Source organism: Abrus precatorius, unplaced genomic scaffold (genome assembly GCF_003935025.1).
Source record: "Abrus precatorius isolate BTA unplaced genomic scaffold, Abrus_2018 Scaffold8, whole genome shotgun sequence".
Classification (NCBI taxonomy): domain Eukaryota; kingdom Viridiplantae; phylum Streptophyta; class Magnoliopsida; order Fabales; family Fabaceae; genus Abrus; species Abrus precatorius.
The window spans coordinates 8,607,946-8,633,827 of NW_020874428.1; the positions used below are offsets into that span (position 1 = coordinate 8,607,946).

At 30.5% G+C, this 25,882-nt stretch overlaps 1 protein-coding gene across 1 annotated transcript; it reads left to right on the top strand.

Annotated features, from left to right (window-relative positions):
* The first annotated feature begins 13,494 nt into the window (after window positions 1–13,494).
* LOC113846897 (nudix hydrolase 19, chloroplastic-like) lies at window positions 13,495–24,491 on the top strand. Its single transcript, XM_027475625.1, has 6 exons — window positions 13,495–14,130; window positions 15,856–15,996; window positions 16,085–16,189; window positions 17,027–17,126; window positions 17,704–17,796; window positions 23,965–24,491. Exons 1-6 carry the CDS (start codon window positions 13,561–13,563, stop codon window positions 24,255–24,257), a joined length of 1,302 nt encoding a protein of 433 aa, XP_027331426.1. The 5' UTR covers window positions 13,495–13,560; the 3' UTR covers window positions 24,258–24,491.
* Window positions 24,492–25,882: the final 1,391 nt, after the last annotated feature.

The window sequence follows — 25,882 nt, forward strand, 5'->3', positions numbered from 1 at the left end:
TGGGAATTGAACTCACTTGTTCTTAACACAAAGTAACAATTTTAGGTGAAGTGTGCAAATACAGAAGAGGGTTACATATATATATATACTACGAGCAGGAGCGAGGAGGATTTAGTTTGGGACAAAACGTGGGTGCACTTTTTTCCCTGCAATTAATTTTAGAGTTTTATTAAGCAATCTGTGATAATTAAAACTCTAATTTTAATTAATAAATAATTTAAACAGTATTTAATTTTTTTCATTTTCCTTTTTATTTTAGAAAATATAAAATATTTAATTACTATTTTATAATAAACTTTCCAAATGAATAATATACTATTTTAAGACGACATAGCTTTCCAAATGCAATAATTAAATAACATTACTATATTATTCATTTATACCTAATTAAAAAAATACAAATCTAAAGTATTTAATGAAAATAAAATTTTTATATAATAAAATCCACTATTTTAATTTCTTAAACTTAAACATTTAAAATATTCATATTATTTAATTATTATTCTTAAGATGCTTTTGAGAAAAATATATATAAATAAAATTTATAGCATAAATTAATTATGTATATAAATCAATATTATTAATATAAAAATAAAATATTTAAAATCAATAAGAATCCTACCATGAAAACTAAGAGTGTAATTCTTTTTGAATATTTAAAACTCACGCCAACTAAGAAAAATATACTCCACTCAACGTAATTCATTTCCTTAAACATGTCATGGATAAGTTTTTAAAAACCTTTTTATTTTACTCTTCGAAATGTCTTGAATTTTAAATACAATATTTAAAGAAAAATACTAAATTATGGATTTTTATTTAATAAAAATAAAAAATTGTGAAGCATTTAATAAAAATACTTTTGTATTAAATAAATTTTCAATATTTTCCTTCCTTAACTAAGTATTTTTTTAAAAAAATATTAAATCTTCTTTAAATATTCTCCTCAAGTTTATCCTGAGAAAAATATGTAATAATCTATATAACTCGAATTAATTATTTGTATAAAACTACAAAAGTATAAAAAAAAATATTAATTCAAAAAAGAAAAAATTTAAAGATCAAAATATAAATATTATTTTATTAAATATCAAAATAAAAAAATTATATGTAAAATCAAAATAAAATATACTATTGAAACAAGTTAAAAAATGTAATATTTATAAGAGTTTGAAAAAATCATAATTTATCAATTTTAAGCAACATCATTGTAGTTTAACATAATTATTAAAATCATTTTAAATTTAAATAAAAAATTTATTTATTTTTTGTATTTACTATGCAATATTATCTGAAAAGAATGTAAATTAATTTTTAAGTATCAAAGCCATTGAATATAGTCATTGTGGATTACTTTTTTTTTATACTAATTTCAAAGATAAATATATAATTTTAATAGACAAGCACAAAAAAATAATTTTAAAAAGGTACTAAGTATAAAATTTATCCTTAAATAATATTTTAGCTAAACTCTCAAAAGTACTAAAAATACACCAAAATGCTTTTTACTAAATATTTAAATATTATATTCTCATAACAATTTTTATAATGACATTATTTAACATAAATAAATTACTCTTAAAAGGAAAAATATGTTTAAATAAAAAATAATGGTGTTATACAAAAGTTAATAATAAAAATTATTTAGAAAAATTTTCCTATTCAAGGATTTGTTTAGAAACCTTATATATAAATTGACCAAATTAAAAATATAAATTTAGTATACGAGCCAAAATAATATTAAATTAAAAATTACATTAAAATCATACCTTATATATAATTCAAAATATGATAAAGTGCATCCTATTAATTAAACAGAAAAGAAAAGAAAATTGCATTGCTTCCAAACTAAAATAGTAAAATATGATAAGAAAAGAAAATTGCAATGCTTTCATACTAAAACAGTAAAATATGATACGAACACATATATCACGTTCACTTAATTAAAATAATAATTTGAAAATGAAATTTAATATATATTAAAAATATAAAAAAATTACTACTAAAATGATAATATTAAATACGACATTGATATATAATATTTAATACTGTATTAATACAAAATTTAAATATAACCTCAAATAATATGCCATTAAATGTTGTATTATTATATAATAATAAAGGTTATTTTCAATACTTATATGAAAATAGTGTTAAAATATTTAATATATTTAATTTAAATTAGCATTAAATGCTATTTTAATGTAGTATAATAAATATAGTAAATTAAATTTTAAATATGACGTTATTTTCGACTTATTCTTTAGTTATGTAAAAATATCAAACTAAGTTAATTTTTTTTATATTTATGTTATTTAATTTAATAATATTTAACTTTAATATATAAACTGGAGTAATAATTTTGAACGAAAGTAATTTGAAGAGTGATCTCTTCAACAGAAGCGCTTCTACGAGTGTCTTTAAATAGAAATATATTTAGAATTTATTTTAACATGTCAAGTAATTATTTTATATTATATATTTATCTTTATTTTTAATATTAATTTAAATTTTAAATCTTATATAATTCATGTTTATTTTTATTTAAATATAATAAAATATTATTTTTAATTATTATAATGTTTTTAAATTTTAGATATAAAAATTAGATGTTTATATTAATTTTAGAAAAAAAAATATGATTTTAATAAATATTCTCATAAAAATTCTTATAATCACATTAATCTAAAATTATATTATTTAAATTAAGAAAATTACTCTTAAAATAAAAATATATTACGTATAAGAATTATAATGAAAAAATATATCATACACATGGATCAAAATAAAATAAAATATTTAAATATAAAATAATGATGTTATACCAAAGTTAACAATAGAGATTATTTTAAAAATATTTTGTATTTAAGAAATTGTTTATAAACATTTTATATAAATGGACCACATTAGAAATTAAAATTTAGTATAAAGGACAAAATAACATTTAAACTAAAACTTTAAAAATATATTAGAATTATACTTTACATACATATATGTAAAGTGCATCGTGTTAATTAAAGAGAAAATAAAAGAAATTACATTATTCATTACCTTAAGTAAAAACGCTTTTAATTAAAAATTATTAAAAAAAACCCTACTAATAAATGTGAATCTTTTTTCAGTATAATATTAAATACTATATTGATATATAATATTCAATACTATATTAATACAAAATTGAATATAACGTTATATAATATGACATTAAATGTTCTATTCTAATATAATAACATTTTATATTAAAAATTATATTAAAATAGAGTTAAAATATTAATATAAATATTTAAATTAGCATTGAATACTATATTAATGTATTATATAAAATATAATATATAAAATTTAAAATTATGATATTCTTATTTATTATTTATTTAGGTAAAAATATTAAACTAAGTCAAAAAAAACTAATTTTCTATCTTTTATGTTATTTGATTTAATAATATTTAACGCTGTGAGTATTAAATTTCAACGGAAGTAATTATCGGATAATCTTCAACCGGAGTGCTTTTAAGAGTGTCTTTAATGAATTAATATAGTATTAAAATATTTAATATTAATATATAATAATAAATGCTATATTTAGTATTTTCTATTATTTGACTTAATAAATTTTTATTTTTTTATTTTATTACTATTATTTCATACTTGTTTATTTACAACTCTATATATTACATTTTTAGTACGATTATAGGGCATTATGATGGATATATCATAAATATTTTTTAAAATTTAATTTTAAAAACAAATGCATATTGAATAGAAGTAGAACATGTTTTTATTTTAATTTTTACAAAAAAATTAAAGATCAAAATGTTTTTTTTATATCTCAAATAGGGACTAAAATAAAAAAAGATGTCATATACATAAACCAAAATAAAACATACTGTAGAAACATGTTAAAAAAATGCTATGATATTTATGAAAGATTGCAAAAGATGATTTACCAGTTCTAAGGTTTAAGATTTTAAATATAATTTCAGTTATATATATATATATATATATATATATATATATATATATATATATATTACGTTCACTATAAAATATTATATGGAGAGAATGTGAATTAATTTTAAAGTATTAATGTTAATTAAATACAATCAATCATAGTAAATTACTTGTTTTATGAGCAAAATAATAAATATAGTTTTTTTAGTGTTATTTTCTAGATAAAATTAAAATTTTATTTTGATAACCAGTGTAATAAAGATCAGCATTAAACACGTTGATACTAATTTTGTTTGGTAAAACCACCAAAAATATTTAAGAAACTGCATATAAAATTTATTCTTAAATAAATTCTCAAGAGTACAAAAATACACCAAAATACATTTTAACTAACTCGTAAATATATATATTCTTATAATAATTTATATAATCACATTAATATACCGTTAAATTGTTTGAAGTACATAAATTACCCTTATAATAAAAAAACATGTTATATATAAGAACGATAACAAAAAAAAAAACGTTATCTACAAGAATTAAAAGGAAAAATAAAGAGTTTATAAATACAGTGATTTTGTCATATAAAAGTTAATAACATAAACTATTTAAGAAACATTTTTTAATTTAAAGACATTTCAACCAACCTTTTATATAATTCTACCAAATTAAAAATATAAATTTTACATGGACACTAAAATAAATTTTAAACCAAATATTTAAAAATACATTAAAATTTTATTTTTGTTCTTATTTGGTTTAATCTAGATTCAACTTGAGTAAGTAATACTAACCCGCTTGTCACTCGAATCAACTTTCATCGGTGATATATAATTTTTAATATTATATTAGTATAATATTGAATATGACATTGCATACTACATTTTATTGTGACATTAAATGTTTTATTAGTATCAATCATAAATATTATATTTAATACTATGTTAAAATATTTAATATGTATAATTTAAATTAGATTAAATGCTATATTAATTAATGTATTATACAAAATATACTAAATAAAATTTAAATTTTATGATATTTTCAATCTATTGTATATTTATGTAAAAAAAAATATATTTAACTTTTTATGTAATTTAGGAGTATTTATTTTTAATGAAAGTAATTTTATGAATAATATTTTTAAAAATATAAGAAAATATTAATTTTAATAATTATAATATTTATTTATTTTAAAATATATGTTTAAAAAATTTATAAATATTCATATAAAATATGTTTAATTATTTATTAAAAATAATTAAGGCCTAGCTAGCTTAGCTTCTAGATAAATGTTTATTAACAAAGAAAAATAACATAAAAATTAAAATTAATTTTATATGTTAAAAATAATGTACACTCCTTAAGTTTAAAAAAATTTAAATAAGAAAACTTATTAAGAATGATAGAAAAATATAAGTTAATTTTGACATTAAAAAAATTTTGATTCACTTTACCATTTAATTTTGACTCATATATTTATTAAGAATTTTAGCCATCTAAAACTTAAAAATACTCGTACAATGTACAAAATATGTTTTGCTAATTTTTACATATTTAAATATTTTTACTTAAATTATCTTACAATTGATATTTACTTATATTTTATAAAATTATTTTATATTAAAATAAAGTAAAATGATAAATTTTTTATTAATTTTATTTTTATATAAAATTTTATAAATTTTATTTAGTTAACAAAAACTTACAAATTAAAGATTTAATTGAAAAATTTTATATTTTATAAAATTGTATTAAATAGTATGACTATTCTTATTTAATATATGATATTAATTAATTCAGACATTCTATGCATTAATATATAGCGTTACTATAATATTAAATATTATATTAATATAAAATTAAATAAATGATATAGTTGACAACGTATTAATAGTGTTAAAATATTTTATATATAACTAGTTTAGTAGTCTATATAACATTTAAATATGTTATTGATAAGTCTATAATTAGGCTCTTTTTACAGCTCATATATTCATATTTGACCTTTATTTTATTTGAATTTTACATTAATTTATATATTAATTGTACAGTTTGGTATAAAGAGACTATAAGTGGATTTTATGGCATTCTAGGCCCAAATTGATGGAAGATTAGAGCTTCGCAACAGTCAGTATGCTCAAACCCTTTCAACAAGTATGGGAGTGCTTTAAGCCCATGCACAACCGTGTTCATCTGCGAGAAGCCCAATTATAAAGAGTCGTTAGGGTTTTCAAACTCTATTAAAAGGGAGACCTGAGGCATCGTAGTGAACCCGTTTTATGTCAGATTGGTGTAATTATATGTTACTATTTCCTTTGAATTATGTTGCATATACCTAAGTGTATGAATTTTGATATGTTGGAATGTATATATATATATATATATATATATATATATATATAAAGATTGTATGTTCGCTGAATTAGGAGCAGTGTGATTGTTGTGCTGTGTGATGATGTTGTTGAATGCAAAGTGCAGTGTGAGTTGAAGAATGATTATTAAGTGTGTTGTATGTAGAATAATTTAGAAAATATGGTTAAGAGTTGGTATTATTTCTCTCAGGAGAGAAATTTAGAATCTGGGTGCAGGGTATATCGCTTAAGCGAGAGTAGATAGGATTGTCTCAACTGTAACCTTGCCCAGACGAGGAGGAATCTTTCTCAAGCGAGAGGTGCTCGCTCAAGCGAGGTGTCACAGGAGTAATAGGTAGCTCTCTGGACGCAATCTCGCCCAAGCAAGAATGTTGTTCGCCAGCAAGACATAGCTCGCGCAAGCGACGTGTTATTTGCTCACTAGACAACTTTTCTCTCTCATTTTCTCTCTGTTCTCTCTCCTATTACTCTTAGAGAAATTGAAAACTTTCCTGAAGCCGAATTTCTCTCTGATCAAAGCAAGATCTTCTATTTGTAACGCTATGAATTTTTGTAATATTGATTATTGTTACATATATATGTATAAATGTGGATGGATATTGGGATTTATGCTTGAGTGCATGATTAATATTGAATATTGAATGTTGATGTGTATAAATGTATATGGATGCGTATAAATGTATTTGTATATAATTGGATTGGGTCGATTAGACTAAGAAACAGGTTAAGGGTATAATATTGAGGTGTTCTCGCTGTAGCGAGAAGGCCCTAGGAGGAAGGCGTGAAACTATCGTCTTCTAGCTGTATAGAGAGCTTCCTCGTTGCAGTGACAGTTTGGGATGCATTTTTAGATGCAGTCTTGCTGTAGCGAGAGGGCCTCGCTGTAGCGAGATTCTGCAAAAACTAAAGTACAGTTTCTGCTGAGATTTTCGCCGTAGCAAGAGAATGTATCGCTACAGTGAGAATATCTCACTGTAGCGAGAGTGTTGCGATCAGAGGAGTATTTGAAGGGGTTAGGGTTTGAAAAATTCATTTCCCATCCCTCTCTTCAAAATCTCTTCAATTCTCTCGACCCAAAACCTTATTTTACCAATTAAATTGCCTCGAAAGCGGTTCGGGAGCTAGATTGAAGGTTGGATTCGTGTTGAGAATGCTTGAAGGTGAGTTTTAATGGTTAGAGTTTCGGTTTTCGTCCCTCTTCTTTGTTTTCTAGGTTCTCTTTTAGTCCTCATGGAGTTTCCATGTGTTTTAGGGACGAAATTCATGTAAGGAGCACTTTCTTGGTTGATTTCATGTTGGGCCTTCAATTAGAGGTAAGGAGGGACTCTACCTATCTTATTATGTTTTGATTATCATTTATTTTGTGAAATATTGCAATGTGGCTGAGATAGAAAGTAGAAAATGTGTGATTGATGAAATTATTGTGTGTTTGAGTATAATGTGATGTGCAATGAGATAGTTGAACCCATTGTGGGTGATTGTGTACTATAACATGTCATTGATTGATGATTGAATAAAGTAAATGGTTGAAAATGGGTGTGGATGGCATGTTGAATGTAAATGGGGATTTTGTTGTGTGATGGAATAAGGACGTATGTGCCAAGTGTTGTGAAGGAATGTGGGCCTATATGTCGTGCAATGTGAATGACTATGGGTATTGTGCCGTGTGCTGTGAATAAATGTTGTATGCAATGAAAATGTGTGTGAGTGGGGCATGTTGAATACCGTTGTAATAATGTTATGAATGGTTCAACGATACACTAGAGGTGTGGAAGATGGTGACGGTAGAAATATCTTGGGGAAGAGAGAGTGGTGATGACACTGACAGTAAGTGTGGGTGCACCACGGGCCACACACTCTCCTCCTGACTAGACTTCTGACCACTACCTTTGTTGAGCGACTCATGACTGCCTACGTGATATCTGTGAGGCGAGGGATAACCGACGACCATCCATGGTGTGAATCTGTGATCACAGTGCCACAGTGAGCGTAACTAGGTGCAGTGAGTACACGTGTGTGTAAAATGTTTTAGTGCCGTGAATGCATCAGTTATGAATTGAAATGAAATGCTTGAAAGTGTCGTTTGTGATTGATTATGTTTGTGTAGAATGTGTTAGAAATTATGTGAAATGTGTAAGGTGAGACTTTATATTTGTTTGTCTGTGTTGGATAGTGTAGAATACTCACCCTTACATTTATTTTTCAAGTAACCAAGATGATCAACACCGGGCTCAGTGAGGGATGAATGAAACTGCTATAGAGCTTAGATTTTATTTTGAAAATGTGATGTATTTTGATTAGTCCTATAGCAGTTACTTGATCAAAATTTCTAAATCATTATTTCTCATTTTATTATCTTGTGAAGATTTCATCACTATAGAATCAGAAACTATAAAACGATTAGCAGCTAGTGCAGCTTCTTCTTGTGCCTTATACATCTTGATAGTCTCTGCAACCAAGTTTTGAAATAACTACATTTTCACAATAAATAAAACTTTATTCTGATCGACAACAAAATTGCATAACATGACAACATAAACTGAACAACAGCAAAAGAAATATAAAATTGCATTACTCAAAAAACATTTAATATACCTCAGTTTCGAAATTCTCTTTCAACCACAATGGGTCAAGAAGATCACTTTTATCCTTTTTATGATACAATAGGCCCTGTTGAAGAATAGAATTATCATTAATTAAAAACAAAATCTTTATATGAACTACGACTCCATTTTCGTTATAATAACAGTAACATAACCACAAATAGGAATCTTCAAGATAAATCAATGGAATTTACTAGAATGTCATTCTTCTCTTCTCGAATTCGCTTTTCTATCATGTTATCATCCCAAAATTTAACCCAAGGATATTCTTTATCAAAGCCGGTGATGCTTAGTGGACGCTTATGAAAATACAAAACCTACAGCAATATTAGAATTTTATTTTAGATCACAAGGGGTTGAGGACACTTATATACTTAATTAATAGGTTATAACAATTGTACAATTAACATTTTCTAAACTATACCAAACAAGTTACAATACTTTAAGGAAAAATATGCAACTTCCAATCCCTGTTGTCTTACTCTTGTATTGTCTTGCCTTATATAATTTTAACTGCCTTACAAGGCACTTAAAAACAACTAAGCTCCAATTATACTTTTTTACGTTTTCTATATCAATGATAGATCCTAAAAGTGTTGGATAGGGTGCCATCTTTAACGTTGGGAACAAGAAACATGACAAAACATACAAGATAAAAGCTCTTCTAAATTGGTCGTCCACTTTGCTTTCACCAATAATTCGAAATAGTTGAGCATCTGTTATTCCTTCAAATTCAGTCAACATTGCTCTTTGTTCGACTGTGGCACATTCTGAAATGTCCAATCCTATATTCAAGTTTGAAATATTAGATTTATCAGTTTGGGAGTAAAGGTCGTTAGGTTAACTAACTTATTCAATATGTACAAACCATGTTCTAGCAGCCCAAAAACTTTGGCTACATCGTGATAGCTTACTGACTCCTGTTCCTTTGTGTATATGCACAATTGATTTAAATGAAAAGACTTTACCAATTTTAAGCAGATACTCCTATCAAGTCTTGTACATTTTACATGGAAAATTCCTCCAAACCCTATATCAATGACTATGTCTCGTTGTTCTTTTGTCAAGATGTTACAAATTGTTTATAAACAATTTGGTGAGCATCGACTAAGGAATATAGCCTGTATATATGCATTTCAATTAAACTATCAAATATACAACATCAATATGAATGATAAATGGTCCACAAGTTTGATGATTACATACCTTGCTGCCAGATTTCTTCTTTGTCTGCTTCTTTGACAGTTGACAGGTCCTATTACTATGCATAACTTGTCGACTTTCATCATTAGAGTCATTTTCATCTAAATTAATATTTTCAATAGGATCAAAGTCTTGGTATGATCCTGAGGTTGTCGCTTGTTCAACAACACGTCCTTTTCCTCGCGTAATTTTTTAATTGTGTACAACCTGCAAAATTACTAGTATATATATTACAATTATCATCACATTGAACATTGGTTTACCAGCTTTATTTGCTGAATTACCATATTCATACAGTTCAAATAGAGTATAACTGTTATTATATTACTAGCAGTTTCAGACTTATCAGCTAATATTAGTGACAACTCAAGAAATAAACTTAAGTAAGTTCAGTAACACATATTACACAAGAGGAAAAGAAATTGTGTTAACCCTGCAACATTACCACTTTCATATTAAAATTACCATCACATTAAACATTGAATTACCATGTTTATATGTCAATTACCATCATCATACAGTTTAGACACAACACATCTTCTATGATATTAGTAGCAGTTTCTTACTTATGGCCTAATATTGGTGACAAAAATTTAATAACCTTATGTTAGCCATTAATTAAGTTAGTTCACTAACATATATTACAGAAGTAGAAAAAATTTGTGTACACCCTACAATATTACAACTTTTTACATTCAATTACCATCAAATTGAAAATTGAATTACCAGATTTTTATGATAAATAATCATCTTTATGCAGTTAAAATAATAGCATTATTGTTATCATACTCAGGATTAACAGAAAACATATGTAAAATGATTTAACGTTAGCTTATACACTAAATTACTAGAATCTAGATAAAAAAAATATACTAAATTAATATATGAAATTAACTACATTCACTAACTGCCGTTGTCTATAAGACTACCACAAAGGAATCTAAAATGATTTCAAAGTACTCATTAACATTGTGAAAAACCCAAAGAAGAGGACATTAAAAGCACCTGTAATGCTGCGAACGACTGATGCCCAACCAATATTTCAACCTATCTTCAACACAAAGGCTTGAAAGAGGGCCAATACGCAAATACCCAGGAGTAGGCCACAGAGAACAAGTGAGAGAGAGTCACGCAACAATGAATAGTTACCGAGAGTGAGAAAGGATTTTTTTTTTGTTGAAGAAGCACAACGGCAACATAGCTTCGCGATTCAAAAGTTTTTTTTTTTTTTGGATTTGTTCAAGAAAAAGAAGAAGAAGCCACATAGAACAAGTGAGAGAGAGTCACGTAACAATGAATAGTCCTCGAGAGTGAGAAAGACATTTTTTTAGTTATAGAAGGACAGCAACAACGTAGCTTCACTCCTCAAATATTTTTTTTATTTGTTCAAGAAGAAGAAGAAGAACCCGCAGAGAACAAGTGAGAGGAGAAGTAAGAGAGACAAAGTGACACAGTAAATTGCTCAAATGAGAGACAACACCCAAATACCTAGAAGTAGGCTGCAGGAGAGGAGGAGGACGAAGAAGAAGAAGAAGAAGAAGAAGAAGAAGAGGAAGAAAGGAGGAACCAGAGGCGGGAGACTTACACGACATTCTTCTGATTTTTTTAAGTTTGGTTAATGAGTTTAGACAACATACTCACGTGTGTAGAATAAGTAATATGCAACATTGTATTTAGGAACTATTACTATACGGTGTTGGGTATAGACACCAAATCTGAGTGTTTGAATAGCATTATTGTTATAATTGATACTTATTGACTTGAGTTAAAATATAATAAAGTAAAAAATTAAAACACAATTTTTTTACACTTAAATGTAAAGAATAATTTATAAATAAATGCTAACTATTGAAACTAAAGATATATATTAATAAAAAATTTTAAAAAGTGTTTTTTTTATAAATTTGTCTTAGAAAAATAAAAAATAAACTATTAAATAAAAGATTTATAATCTAAAAAAGTACTAAAAACTTATATATTTAATTTAAATATTATTTATGATTTAAAATTATATATATTTATGATAAAGTTTATTAATTTAATAAATACATAAGTGAATCAAAAAATAATAATTTTATATTTGGTCATATATATTTCATTTTTTATATAAAACAATATTTTTAAAAAAATTATAAAAATTGATATTTTATATAAAAGATATGCTTAATCTTATATTTAGTATACTTAAATTTAAATTATACACATTTTTAAATTTATAATTATTTAAAATATATATTTAGTTTTTACATATATGATGAAAATCAAGGAAGGGCCATTGAAGACAAAAACTTAAAGACATTAGAAGGACTTCAAGAACCAATGACAAGGACAAGAGCAAAGCGAATAAATGGAAACTTAGAAAAGATTGTTGCTGTTCTAATTGAAAGAGAACTTAAGTTGGAATTAGAAAAACCCAGGATAGTCAATTATATATGCTTAGAGGATTTGAATTCTAACGAGTTTTATTAGGATTTAATTATTATGTTTAGTTTATTTATTTTAATATTAGTCATTACTTATTTTGAGTTTTTATTTAAGATAAAATTTTGTTATTTTATTTGAATTTAGGCTTGTTGGTACAAGAATCCCATTAGAGTTTGCTTTAATATTAGTTTACAAGCATTAGACATATATAAGCTTTTGTATACACAGTTTTAATTAAGTTTTCAATACAATTTGAGATTGAACACTCTGGTGGGAGCGTGTGACTCTAGTTTCTTGAGTGAACCAATCTTATCAAGAGACCAAAACTCTTGTGGCGATCGTTCCTTAGCTTATCAATCTTGCGATTATAGCGTCATTTTCCATCTCTATTCTATTTTTACTTTTTATTAATTTTCTTCTTATTTGAATTCCTATTTGTACCCTACTAATTTTATTTTTATTGTGTGAAATTCAATTCAAAATTGTTTATTTCGACGATACGGTTTGTGTTGTCATCAATATAACACATTTATAAATTAGTTTTTATATCTAAAATAATTATATTTTAATTTTTATATGAGTATTTTTATATCTAAAAATATTGTATAAAAATTTAAATATAATTTTTTTAAATATAAAAATTAATTTATAAATTTGTATCAATTATAAAAATTAAATATATAATTTAATAAAAGAAAGTTCACATCTTCTAATGAAAAGTAAGTGATTACGTGTTAAAAATAATTTATAAATAAAAAAGCGGACAAAACGATTATTTTGTTGGTTCGAAAATAATGACTCAAATTAATATCGTTTGAAGACGAAGTTTCAAACAGAAAACATCGAAATTGTAATAATTAGTTGTTGATCCCGTACGAGATTGGATTTAGGGATATATTTTTCAAGTAGGAAATTGTAATAATTGGTAATCGTTTTTATTATAATTATTAAAATAAAATTAGGCGTCTTCTCTATTTGTGTGTTTACTTGCTGATTGATGGAGGAACATGGTGAAGCTCCTCAACCTTAACCTTCCATCATATTCTAAATTAGTGTCATTCTCACATCCTCTAACAAGGCCTTTCTTATCCCAACGCAACGCCTCCACCATCACCACCATGTCCATAAACCTACGCTCACACGCCTTCGCGGGTAACCCTTTGAGATCCCGAATTCCAAACCGGGTCGACCCGTTTTCGCCCACAGCGGCATTGGAGACCCTCAAGAGCCGAATTCTAGAGCACACGAATCAGTCCCTTTCGCCGAGTTTCAAGGTGTTGCCTTTCAGAAACGGAAGGCCGTTGGCGTCTTCGGTGAATGGGGACACGTGGCATCTGGGTTGGATCGGTTTGGGGGAACTGAAGGGGTTACTGGGCGCGGGCGCTGAGTTGAGCGGTGACTCGTTCGTGTATTTGGGTTCTGACTCGGAGGAAGATTCTGTTTACTGGGCGATTGATGTTTCGGGGGAGCGTGGGTTGGGTGACATGCGTATGTGTTTTGTGGAGCTGAGGACGCTCATGGTGGCTACCGATTGGGTTGATTTGAATGCAATGGGTAACTTGGCTGTTGCTGGTCATGTAAGTTCAGTTCCCTTCTTTTGCTTTTTTTATAGTGTTTTCAAGCCATTGCATGCGTATTTACATAATTGAATTAGTTCATCTAAGATTACAGTGTTGCTCATATGAGCCCTTAATCGTGAAAGTTGCTCCTTTTATTTGTCATAAAGGAATATTGAATATATGTAATGTAAAGACATTTCTCTCCTTTAGAATATTGAGTCATGACATTGTTGTCAGGAGCACCTGTTTTCCCTTTAGAATCTGATAATGGATTGATGGTTTTCCCCCCAACACTTCAGAAATTGAACTTGAGCTTATTGTTAACATTGGTCCATCCTACCAATTGAACCAACCTTCATTGGCAGAATATTTTACTTAATCCCTCAATACTTAGAGAGAAAGTAAAGAGAAGATCAAAACATATGGTGATACTTGTTAGGAAGCATATTTATCATGTTCTAATATTTGTAAATAGTAGTTACTATAATTAGCGGTGGTTACCATAGTTAGGAATTTAGTATATATGGTTGATTCTTTCTTCTCTAACATATAATTATAAATACGCAAGTGTAGACATCTAATTACACCATTCTGGTCCTAGTTGTTTTTTTTTTTCTTTTGTTATAGTACCACGTTTCTCCTCACTCCAGATCTCTACTGTCACTGTTTCTTTCACTGGTGTGGCCCTGTGACCAGCCAGCACCCACTGAAGACCACCGGCAGCTGTCATTCCATCTGACATCCTCTTTTGGGCGCTTGCATCCTTTTCCAGGTATCTTCTTGAAGCAAAAATTCCTGTTTCTCATTCCCAGTAGATACAAATAAATCTGAATCGTATTCAGGTTGGAACCACTTTAGCAAAGCCTTTGAGAAGTCTCACCAGTCACCACAATTCACTTGGATGGTCTTGTTTTGGCACAAACCACCTATTGGAACCTAGACTTGCATCTTTCTCGCCTATATTTTGGACCATCATTATCAGTGCTTCCATGCTCTCATGAATTTCTCTCTCCATTCTTAATTGGTTTTCCTCCATTCTTTGCTGCTATTCCTCCACCTGCAGTTGCAGCTCCTCTAAACAAGCCTGAAGATTCCTGTCGGTGACACCCATCGAGATCATGACCCATCCACAGCTTCTTTTCTTGTTTCTATCTGGAAATGGGAGCTCTGATGCCAACTAGTATAAACTGGTTCAGATATTGAATAAAGACTGTCTTTATTAAGCGAAACTCCAGTACAACCCATTGCTCAAAGGCTCCAATCCTCTCTTAATTCACAAGGCATTTTCCCCCACATCGCTTCTACTTACTTATAGGCAGCATGTCTAATTAACTAATTTAGGTTAACTAAGATACTGTAACCACTAATGGGTAACTAACTACTAATAACCTAACTTATGCTAAGTAATAATAAATAGAAATTTTACCCAATATTCTACAGATAAACTGACAAAATGACAGGTCATCACCTACTTTATCTCCTTTCCTTTTCTTTCAAGGATTATTGTCTGACATATGCTAAACTACCCTTCTTTGCAAGAGTTATTACCTTTTACTATCTTGGGAATCAGTAATTATTTTGTATTGTATTGTTTTGTGGATCTATCATACTTCTTGGTGTTAAATACTAATGTAAGCTGCCTGTAGTTATATTATATTCTTAATTTGTTGACCTAGTTTCATACTTTCAGTCTAAGATTAGACAATAGGAAATGCTGGTTTTCTAACTACTGGATTTGGCCAGGCCAGGGCACTTCTAGAATGGCATAATATATCACGATTTTGTGGACATTGTGGAGAGAAAACAGTTCCCATGGAAGCTGGGAGGCGGAAACAGTGTTCGAGTGAGTCGTGCAAAAAGAGGATATATCCACGAGTTGACCCGGTTTGTTATCTTCTGTTCTCTCTGTTAATTTATCAATGCATGATCTAGTGTTTCACTGAAGATTCTTTGGACTCCTGGTCATATGCAGGTAGTCATTATGCTAGTAATTGATAGAGAGAATGATCGGGCCCTTTTGAGTAAACAATCAAGATTTGTGCCTAGAATGTGGAGCTGCTTAGCAGGGTTTATAGAGGTGCATGCTTGACCTAATAAAAGACCACTTCATTTTTTTAGGTTCTAACTGTGCTGTTATAACATGTGTTGCTTAGTTTAGTTAGCTTGAATAAATATTGGGGAAACTATTTTGAATTTGTGTACTTACAATAATAGATAATAACTACCTTGTTGACAATAATATTGTTTTTCTAAAATGATAATATTTTGAGATAGTCAATGCTCCTGCTTATTTAGTCTAAAATTCTTGAATTTCCTTTCATCCTTTTAATTTTCTAGTATTGTGGGTTGCAGATGGTATAAACACTTACGCCAAGTTAGAATTTGCATGAATTTTTGCAAAAAAATGGTTTTTCTTTTCTTTCAAAACCTCTGAGAAAAAAATTGATTATAAAGTGTTTTGAAAACTACCTCTGGTCCTAGTTATAAGAAACAAATACCCAATTCATCAATACATTGAGTAGTTATATATCATGAATTTATATTATTTTAAAAATATCCATAGTATTAAATGGTCAAAGTGGTATCTTATGTATTAAATAAATGAATGTATCCACTTATATGGTGGGTAAAAGGGTGAGTCTTTAATATAAATGTCACAACAAATAAGGCTATAAAAAGAATTTAGCAATTAATACATTTGAAAATGGGTATTTATTTCTTACAATTAGGACAAAAATATATTGGTAATTGTTTCTTACAAATAATACATGAGGTAGTAGTGAATAAGCTAACGTAAACATGCACTTAGTAGGTTTTAAACAATCAAAAGTTCAACCTTCTCCTTAGAAGGAAAAGGATATCATTTCTTTGTTGTTTAGTTTATATTTAAAATTTTATTATCTTGTTGCTCTAGCCAGGAGAAAGCTTGGAGGAGGCTGTGAGAAGAGAAACATTGGAGGAGACTGGTATTGAAGTGGGAGAAGTTGTATATCATAGTTCTCAGCCATGGCCTGGTATTACATATTCTACATAACTGATTTCTTATACCTAGGCTTTTATTCTTATTATATCTCCATTTTCTACATCAAATAAACATGTGAAGATGTGGGTTTGCATTTGATTGAAAATCTGATGGGCTATTTTGTGCTATTCAAAGATTATTTATATCATCCAGAGAATGGCTGTATTGATGACTTGATGTAACCTTGTAGTCCTTACTGCCAAATTTTATCCCATCAGTCTTCCATTGTTTCTTTATTTTGCTTAATTAGATGTGATATGAGGATATGAGTATTGCTTAATGCCTCTTTTATCAAATATACCAATCAAATCAATCATTTGGACTACTGTGGTCTTTTGATATATTCTAAGTAACTTTACTAGAATCAATATCTTGAATTTGTTCATGTTCATGAAAATTGTAGTATTTTTTCATGTATAGGAAGCTTTCTAAAGCAATGAAGTATGAGTTGAGATATTCCAATACACTGAATTAACATATTCTTTTGTTTTCTTTTCTCATCAAACTTGTAAATATATTCTACCCTTCTTTTGTATGTTAATAGTTTCCTTTATTGGCTTTGTTTCTAGTTGGACCAAATAGCATGCCATGTCAGCTGATGGTTGGGTTCTTTGCCTATGCGAAATCTCTTGAAATAAATGTGGACAAAGAAGAGTTAGAAGGTATGTTGACCTACAGAGTTTAACGGAATTGACCTATTGCCCATTCCCCACCTGATGTGTCCTTTTTATACTTGATTATATCCATGACTTTAAGTGGTATGTGAAGAACCTAATTATGAGTGACACTTGCACACATTGCATCATCTAGCTGAGAATTGAACCTTATGGGTGTCCAATTTTGATAGATACCCATTAGTTAATTAGTTACTAAGAAAGCTGGTTAGTTACATAGATAGTTAGCTAAGTTGGTTTGTTGAATAAATAAGGCATGTTGCCTATAAATAATAGGAGAGGTTAAGAGAGATATATTTCTTTCATATTTTTGCAGCTGAAATCTCAGCCTGACATTGTGTATGTGTGTAATCCTTTTAATATTTTAGAGGATACAGGTGAATTTTTTCATGGTGTTAGCTTCAATAATAATAAATGACATGTATCAAGTTGCTTAGAAATCGTGTTGTGATAAACCTGATTCACCTGAACCTCAAAACTTCTTGCTGGATGACAACATTGTTGGGCTTTGTTTGTGGAGACAATAAGAGAAAGAACAACATGGATTTAAAATGGAGGATATAGATGAACTTTGTCCAACTTAAGTTTTGTTTCCCTTCTGATATAAACTGGTATCTTTATTAAGAAATACAAGAAGAAACTCCCAACATTACAGAATAAAATTCACACTCTACAGTTCTTACAGGGACTGCACCACCTAAGCCAAAGGCCCTAACTCTCTTACAATTTACAAGCTGACCTCTCTCTCTTCCTCCCTCTTTAGAGGCCATATGCCTTATTTCATTTACAATCTCAACCATCCCAATTGCTAACTAATTAAGGTTAACTAACTAATATATTGTTTGTTAGAACCATTGTAGTCAATCTCAGATAGTGGCACGGAGTGACCAATCCCAAAAACGCTATAGTGGGGTAGTAGATAGCAGGATAACTGCTATTCTGAAGACAATCAAAACAGTCACTGAAAAATGTCTCACTATCATCGGAAACATTCTACATCACATTGGAAATAGCATAGGTTACACCAAAGATTGAAAAGACAACCGAAAGATGTCTCTGCTCATGTTAGAAATAAGTTGAGTTTCATTGGAGATGAAGAAGACGATTGAAACTTGGCCGGAAATGGTGACTCACCAGAAAGTGATGCTGGAGATTAAGGACGAACCAAGAGAACGAGAGAATAAAGATGGAGGTAGCTTTTGATCTTGACTTGTGAAGACGAAGAAGCATTCCAACTTTCAAAAATATAAAGGGGTGGTGAAATCTCAAGATTGCCCTCTTTAAAAAGCATTCCAACTTTCAGAATGGGAGGGCAAACTTGCCCTTTTGCCCCTGTTCGACATATAAAACGGGTGAAATTCCAAGATTGCCTCCTTAAAAGCGTTTCAACTTTCAGAAATGGAGAGCAAACTTGCACTTTTTCCATAGGATGAAATAGTGACCACAATGGCTGTGATTTACTCTGGTTTTTGCCTCGATTCGCAGCACGTTGGCCGCTACACTGAAATGCAATGTGATGGTGATGGAATAGTGGCACCTAGCCACTCTGCTCCGCACCTCTACGTTAGTGGCCGCTATGGCTGCTATTCTTAGAACTGTGGTAGAGGAACATATGATTGATGTCAATGCGAGATCTAAAGTGTGGAAGTTTTATTTTAGGAGAGAGGGTAGAAAAGAGTTATTTGCAGAAAATAAGGATAAGGATTAACTAATATTTGTTAGTTTGTTAATGTTACTAGTTGTAATAGAGATTCTAAAAATAGAGTTAGTTTCTTGATTAAGGGATTATCAATTCTATTGGTTGTTTTAGGGAAAATTTTATTCTTTGTTTAGGAGTTGTTAGCTCAAAGGGGTTATTTTGTAATCCTAATTCTTTCTAGTAATCAACAAAACCTTCAATTTCTTCAATCCTTACCTTGAATTCATCTTTGAACCCTAAAACTTGGTCCGACCTATTAGGTAGTTCCCCATTTTAACAAGGATGAACAAGAGAGTAGAGGTTCTTGAATCTAGGGAGTTTAGAACATCGAAGTTGCACAAAAGATGCTTTCAGATCAGATGAGGGAGATGAACGTCACGCAGCAAGAATTGTTGTAGACGAGTAGTGCTAGGGTGATGAAAAACCAGCTACATGAGGAGTTGCATGAAGAGGAAACATCGATGTTGAGTTTTGTTCTTCCGTCAAGAAGGTGGAAATCCACTCCCTTCGATGGTGCTGATCTTGCTGGTTGGATTTGCAGAGTGGAGACTTATTTTGATGTGCATGGAATAAGTGGGGCTGTGAAAGTGAAATTGGTTAAAATTTGCATGGAGGGAACCACGATTCATTGGTTCAATTTGTGGCATGAGGAGGTGGAATCTACATGGGATAATCTGAAATAGGCCTTGATAGTAAGCATCGGGGATGATGTTTGGATAATCCTTTTGAGAAGTTGAAGTTGCTGAAGCAAGAAGACTTTGTGGAAGGGCTCATTGAAGCTTTTGAAGCTCTTACTTCTCAGGTTCCAAAGTTGGCTAAGACTCAATACCTTGGGTATTTTGTGGAAGGGCTGAAAGAAGAGATCAAATTGAGGATGAGAACCTTAGATCTGTCAACTCAGTGGCATGCAATGCATTTGGCGAGGGGGATCAAGGCCGAGATTGCAAAGGGGAGTAAGATTTTGCTATCGTGAAATAAGAGTTCTTTTGGTGGGTTGTTGGGCACTAGAGGTTCAACAAGGGATTTGTCCATATTCGTTCATCAAGGATCTATCTGCACAGGGGGAAACTCAGTTAACCAAGGGTTTAGGGTGGGAGTCATAGCAGAGGTGTGAGACATCTTCCTCATGATGAAAAGAAATTGGAGCGTCAGCAGTTGGGTTTGTGCTTTAAGTATCGAGGAAGATTCAGCCTTAGACATCAGTGTAGAAATCGTTCTCTATGCTTGACGATTCTAGCAGAAGATAAGGAGAGCAAGGAAGATGAAGCCTTGGCGGCCATAAAGAGTGATGGTTGAACTTAAGGGGATCAACTACATGGATGGAGGAAAACAGAGGTCATTTGAAAGAGAGCATGTTCCTCTTTATAATCTAGTGAGTAATGCAGCACCTTTGGTTGATGGTTTGCAATGGTCCAAGTCTGATCAGTGGATGAAAGGAGATTATGCAGATTTATCCTTTGTACAACAAGAACTGGATCAAATTTTAAAGGCTCATAAAAATGTTCTTAGAGAGTTGAGTGGACTTCCACCCAAAAGATCAACATTACACAATATTACTTTGAAGGAGGGTGTAGAATCTCTCAATGTTGTACCTTACAAGTATTCTCATCATCACAAGAATGCTGATATAAAGGGTAATTTGCTACAGTTCCAGTCTTTTCTCTAGTCCGATCTTTCTTGTGAAGAAGGATAACACATGGATAATGTGTGGACTATTGAACATTGAATGCCATCACCATTCCAGATAAGTTTCCTATTCTGGTAGTTGAGGAATTATTAGATGAACTATTTGGGTCTTATTCTTTCTCCAAATTAAAATCCAGATATCGTTAAATTCGTATGAAAGTAGAAGATATATTTAAAACAGCTTTTTGAACACACAAGGGCCACTATTAATATTTAGTTATGTCTTTTGGATTAATGAATGCCCCATCTACTTTCCAATCTACTATGAACATGATTTTTCATCCATATTTTTTAAAATTTGTGTTGGCGTTCTTTGATGACATCTAGGTATATGGCCAAGATTGGTCCTCTCATCTGGAATTTGAGTCATGAACTACAAGTATTAGAGGAGCATCAATTTGTAGCCAACAAAGGAAAGTGTTGTTTTAGAAGAAGGCAAGTTGAATATTTGGGACATTTTATCTCCTCTGCTGGTGTACAAGTAGATAGAAATAAGGTGAAGAGTGTCTTGAAGTGGCATATCCCAAAGAATGTAAATGCAGTATGTGGGTTCTTAGGTTTGACTGGTTATTACAAAAGGTTTATAGCTGGTTATGGGAAGGTTGCTAAGCCCCTTACTGAGTTGACCAGGAAGGACGGATTTACTTGGGGACCCACAGCAGAGAAGGCATTTAATTCCTTGAAGGAAGCTTTGGTGACAGCTCCTATTTTTAACCCTTCCTAATTTTGAGGAGAGGTTTGAGATTGAATGTGATGCCTCAAGTACCGGTCTTGGCATGGTTCTTATGCAACAATGCAGACCAATAGCGTATTTTAGCAAGGCCTTGTCTGAGGGGCACTTGGCTAAATCAACATATGAGAAACTTGGGAGCTTTTGGTTCAGTGGAAGGGGGAGGATCAAGTTGTTTTGTAGAATTAGTTTTCACATTTGAGCCTTGAGGACAAGGCTGTTTCTTGGAGTGGAGGTATTTGTTAGAACTGTGGTAGAGGAACATATGATTGATGTCAATAAGAGATCTAAATTCTAAAGTATGGAAACTTGGAAAGTTTATTTTAGGAGGAAGGGTAGAAAAGAGTCAGCTGCAGAAGATAAAGATACGGCTTAGCTAATGTTAGTTAGTTTGTTAGTATTGATAATACAATTAGTTTGTTAATATTGCTAGCTGAAAGGTAGACTCTATAAATAGAGAGTTAGTTTCTTGATTGACAGATTGTCAATTCTGTTGGTTGTTTTGGAGAGAATTTCATTCTCTCTTTAGGAGCTGTTAGCTCTGGGGGATTCTTTTTTAATCCTAATTCTTTTTAGTGATCAATAAAACTATCATTTTCTTCAATTCTCACCTTGATTTTATCTTTGAACCCTAACATTGTAACTATCTAATTAATATATTATAACTAACTATTAATATGTCTCTAGCTAACATTATAGCTAACTACTAATGGGGGTTACCTAACAAAACTTTCTTCCTAAAGTTTCACCTTCCTTGTCCTCAAGGTGAAGGATTAAGTAAGTTTCTTGAGTAGTTGCTGAAAGAAAGTCCAATTGATGTTCCAATTGATTGAAGCATGATAACCATTCCAATTCATCTTGCAGCCAAAAATAGCTTCCACTCCTCCTGGGTCAAACACAAACGTGAATGCATCCAATCTCTTCCAATACTTTGTTTTCTTTTGTATCTTTAATCCTGAAACAGAGTATCATTGCCTTTGCAAGTGCACTAAGAACCCAAGGTTCTATTGATAATTGTACTATTGCAAATGGCAGACGCTCATAACTATCAAAAGTTCTTCACTACCTTCTGCTGGGTCTGGTCTTTTATGTCAAGAATTTGATTCCATTTCTTAGAAGTCCCTTTTTGTCATCAACTCAACTGAATATGCATCACTTATCCCTGCAATCTTTTCTACAATATGATTGGTTCCCTGCACCTCAATTGCTGGATTCTTCTATGCTTCTGTCTTTGTGTGCTCTTTCCAAGCCTTGGGTCACCTTTCATATTGTGTTCCATCATTTTTTTGAGTGCTGCTATGGATTGCCTCATCAAATTCATCTGTCCGGCTGCATCTCATCAAATTGCTTCTTCAACTTGTTCGGAACCATCTTCTTGCTTTTCCCAACTGTGTTTCAGGTGATCTCTGTCCAAGAACTTGATATTCCTTCAAGAATCTCACATAGCTCAACCACTTGAGTGATGAAAATTTACAACCACTCCAGGTTGAAATCAACTACTAAAAGGTTGGAAGCAAGAATTGAGATGTTTCCTCACCCACAGCTCTGATGCCGGTGATAGAAACTGGTATTTTTTTTAAGAAATATAAGAAACTCCCAACATTACAGAACAAAACGAACACTTAACAGTTCTCCGAGGAACTGCACCTCCTAAGCTAAATGCCCCAACTCTCCCACAATTGACAAGCTGACCTCTCTCTCTTCCTCCCTCTTATTTATAGAGCACATATGCCTTATTTCTTCTACAATCTCAACCATCCCAAATTACTAAGGGCTAACTAACTAATATATTATAACTAACTATTAATACGTTCCTAACTAACATCACAGCTAACTAGTGATGTGGGTTACCTAACAACTTCACTCCCATTTGACTCCCATCTATCATGCATTCATTATTTGATGGCACATTTTTATGTTAAGTGCAACTATGCAATGGTTTAACTTCCAAAGAATTCACGTCCTCTTCAGTGTCCAGTTTCTTGTGGTTTTGTTTTTTTTTTATGTGTGACAAATGATATGCTGCAACTTGCTTATCTAGATGCCCAGTGGCACAGTAGAGAAGATGTAAGAAAAGCTCTGACATTTGCTGAATACAAGAAGGCCCAAAAAACTGCAGCAGCAAAGGTAGAACAAATGTGTAAGGGAGTAGAAAAAACTCACAGCTTGGCAACAGATTTCAATGTGGAAAGTGGTGAACTGGCTCCAATGTTTGTTCCTGGACCCTTTGCAATAGCCCATCATCTTATTTACTCTTGGGCATTCCCAGATCAAAATGTAAATAGCGATGAATGCCCTTCAAAACAACCTAGTGGTTCTGTGTCAAGTTTGTAGGACAAAAATTATTTTCAAGGCATCTTTGGTTGTAAAGCTTATTTTATTATCGATACTTATCTCGCAAAAGTGAAGGGTGTTCCGTGCATAGATGAATTCTCGTATCAAATTGTTGTGAAGATTCTGCAGACCTAGAATTAAAGAGATCAACCTTCCATTTTCATATTAAACTTATGTTCTATAATATTATTCATCATAATACTGACTGCATTCTGCTAATGTTACATTTTCTTGTTTATCTTGTGACTGGTCTTATCATGTGACTAGAAAGCTTAAGGCTCTTCCGCCAAACGCACGAGCCACATATATTAGATCATGTTATTTCTTGTGCTTGGTATGATACCTTTATGCAGGGTCAATTTTGGACTATTTGGTTGTTCCGATGTTTGACTTGGTGGTTCTACTTGTCTGTAATTTGATACCATTTTGTGGTATGGGAATGTTGATAATCAAGCACTGCTTAATACGATGGAACTAGTTGCCTCTATCAGAAGACGCGTTTTCTCTCAACAAAACTATTTTGCTAGGGCGTATCTACTTGTGAACTGACAAACAAGTCCTTTTTTCAATTAAATATATAATTTCTCAAGTCTTTTGGTCTATCTATGAAGTAAGCAACTAAGATGTATTTAACACTGAATTTTTATTGAAGTCTATACTTTATATTAAAGTAATTGTTAGACAATATATGTGCACATATAGTGTACGTCTGTGTGGAGATGGGACAATAACCTGATAGAGCTATCCTGTAATAGCAAAGCACAACACATTTATGAGGAAAACGTTGAACAAAACTCCCGGAGCCATATTTATTATTTACTCAAGTTGATGAACAGTCTTCAACTCCTCATCATTTTAACTTAATGAAGTTGGGTACATATATATTAAGTGTGGAAAATGGTTAGTAATTGTTGATTAACAAAGGAGGTATATATATATATATATATATTAATCCTTTTAAATATTATTTAATCTACATCTGAATAATGCAAAGAGATACTTATATATATAGTGTTCATTAAACATAATCACTACAATGGTCATAACAGCTAGTTACAATTGAAGCTTTACTAGACTAGTCAGATAAAAAAGCTTTACTATCAACTTTACTAACATACTAACATTGGTCACGATAGCAGAATATTGTACTGCAAATAGACTTGGTGAAAACATCAGGTATGTGATCATGAGACAATTGTGTTAAAATTATCAGTACACAATTAGAGTTAGTATGGTATAAGTTCTTGAAGTAGATATTGACACCACAATTTCTGTTAGTGTAGTAGCTAGACTACGATGTTCAACTTCAGTGCTGGAACAAGCAACTAATTTAAGCTTTCAAGATTACTAAGGAATTAGATTAGGTCCTAAATAAATAAAAGATCCAAAGGTTGAATGATGATCATCACGGTTTGTTGCCCAATCAACATCACAAAAGGTTCAATTTTGCAAGTTGATTTGAACAAGAAGCAAGTTGAAAGAGTAGGCTAAAAGTAAATGGATTTGGATTCTCTCTCATTCTAGACAAGAACTGAAACAAAAATAGACTCGCCTAAGCGAAAATAGAAAAAATGACAAACAAATTTTAACTCAAAATTCGTTTAAGCGAATTTTTTTTGTTTAAG

Excerpts from the sequence above, each read along its gene's own strand:
- LOC113846897 (XM_027475625.1), top strand. The coding sequence starts at position 13,561 with ATGGTGAAGCTCCTCAACCTTAACCTTCCATCATATTCTAAATTAGTG. Across the intron at positions 15,997-16,084 it reads TATATCCACGAGTTGACCCG|GTAGTCATTATGCTAGTAAT; the intron begins GTTTGTTATCTT and ends GGTCATATGCAG. Across the intron at positions 16,190-17,026 it reads GCTTAGCAGGGTTTATAGAG|CCAGGAGAAAGCTTGGAGGA; the intron begins GTGCATGCTTGA and ends TTGTTGCTCTAG.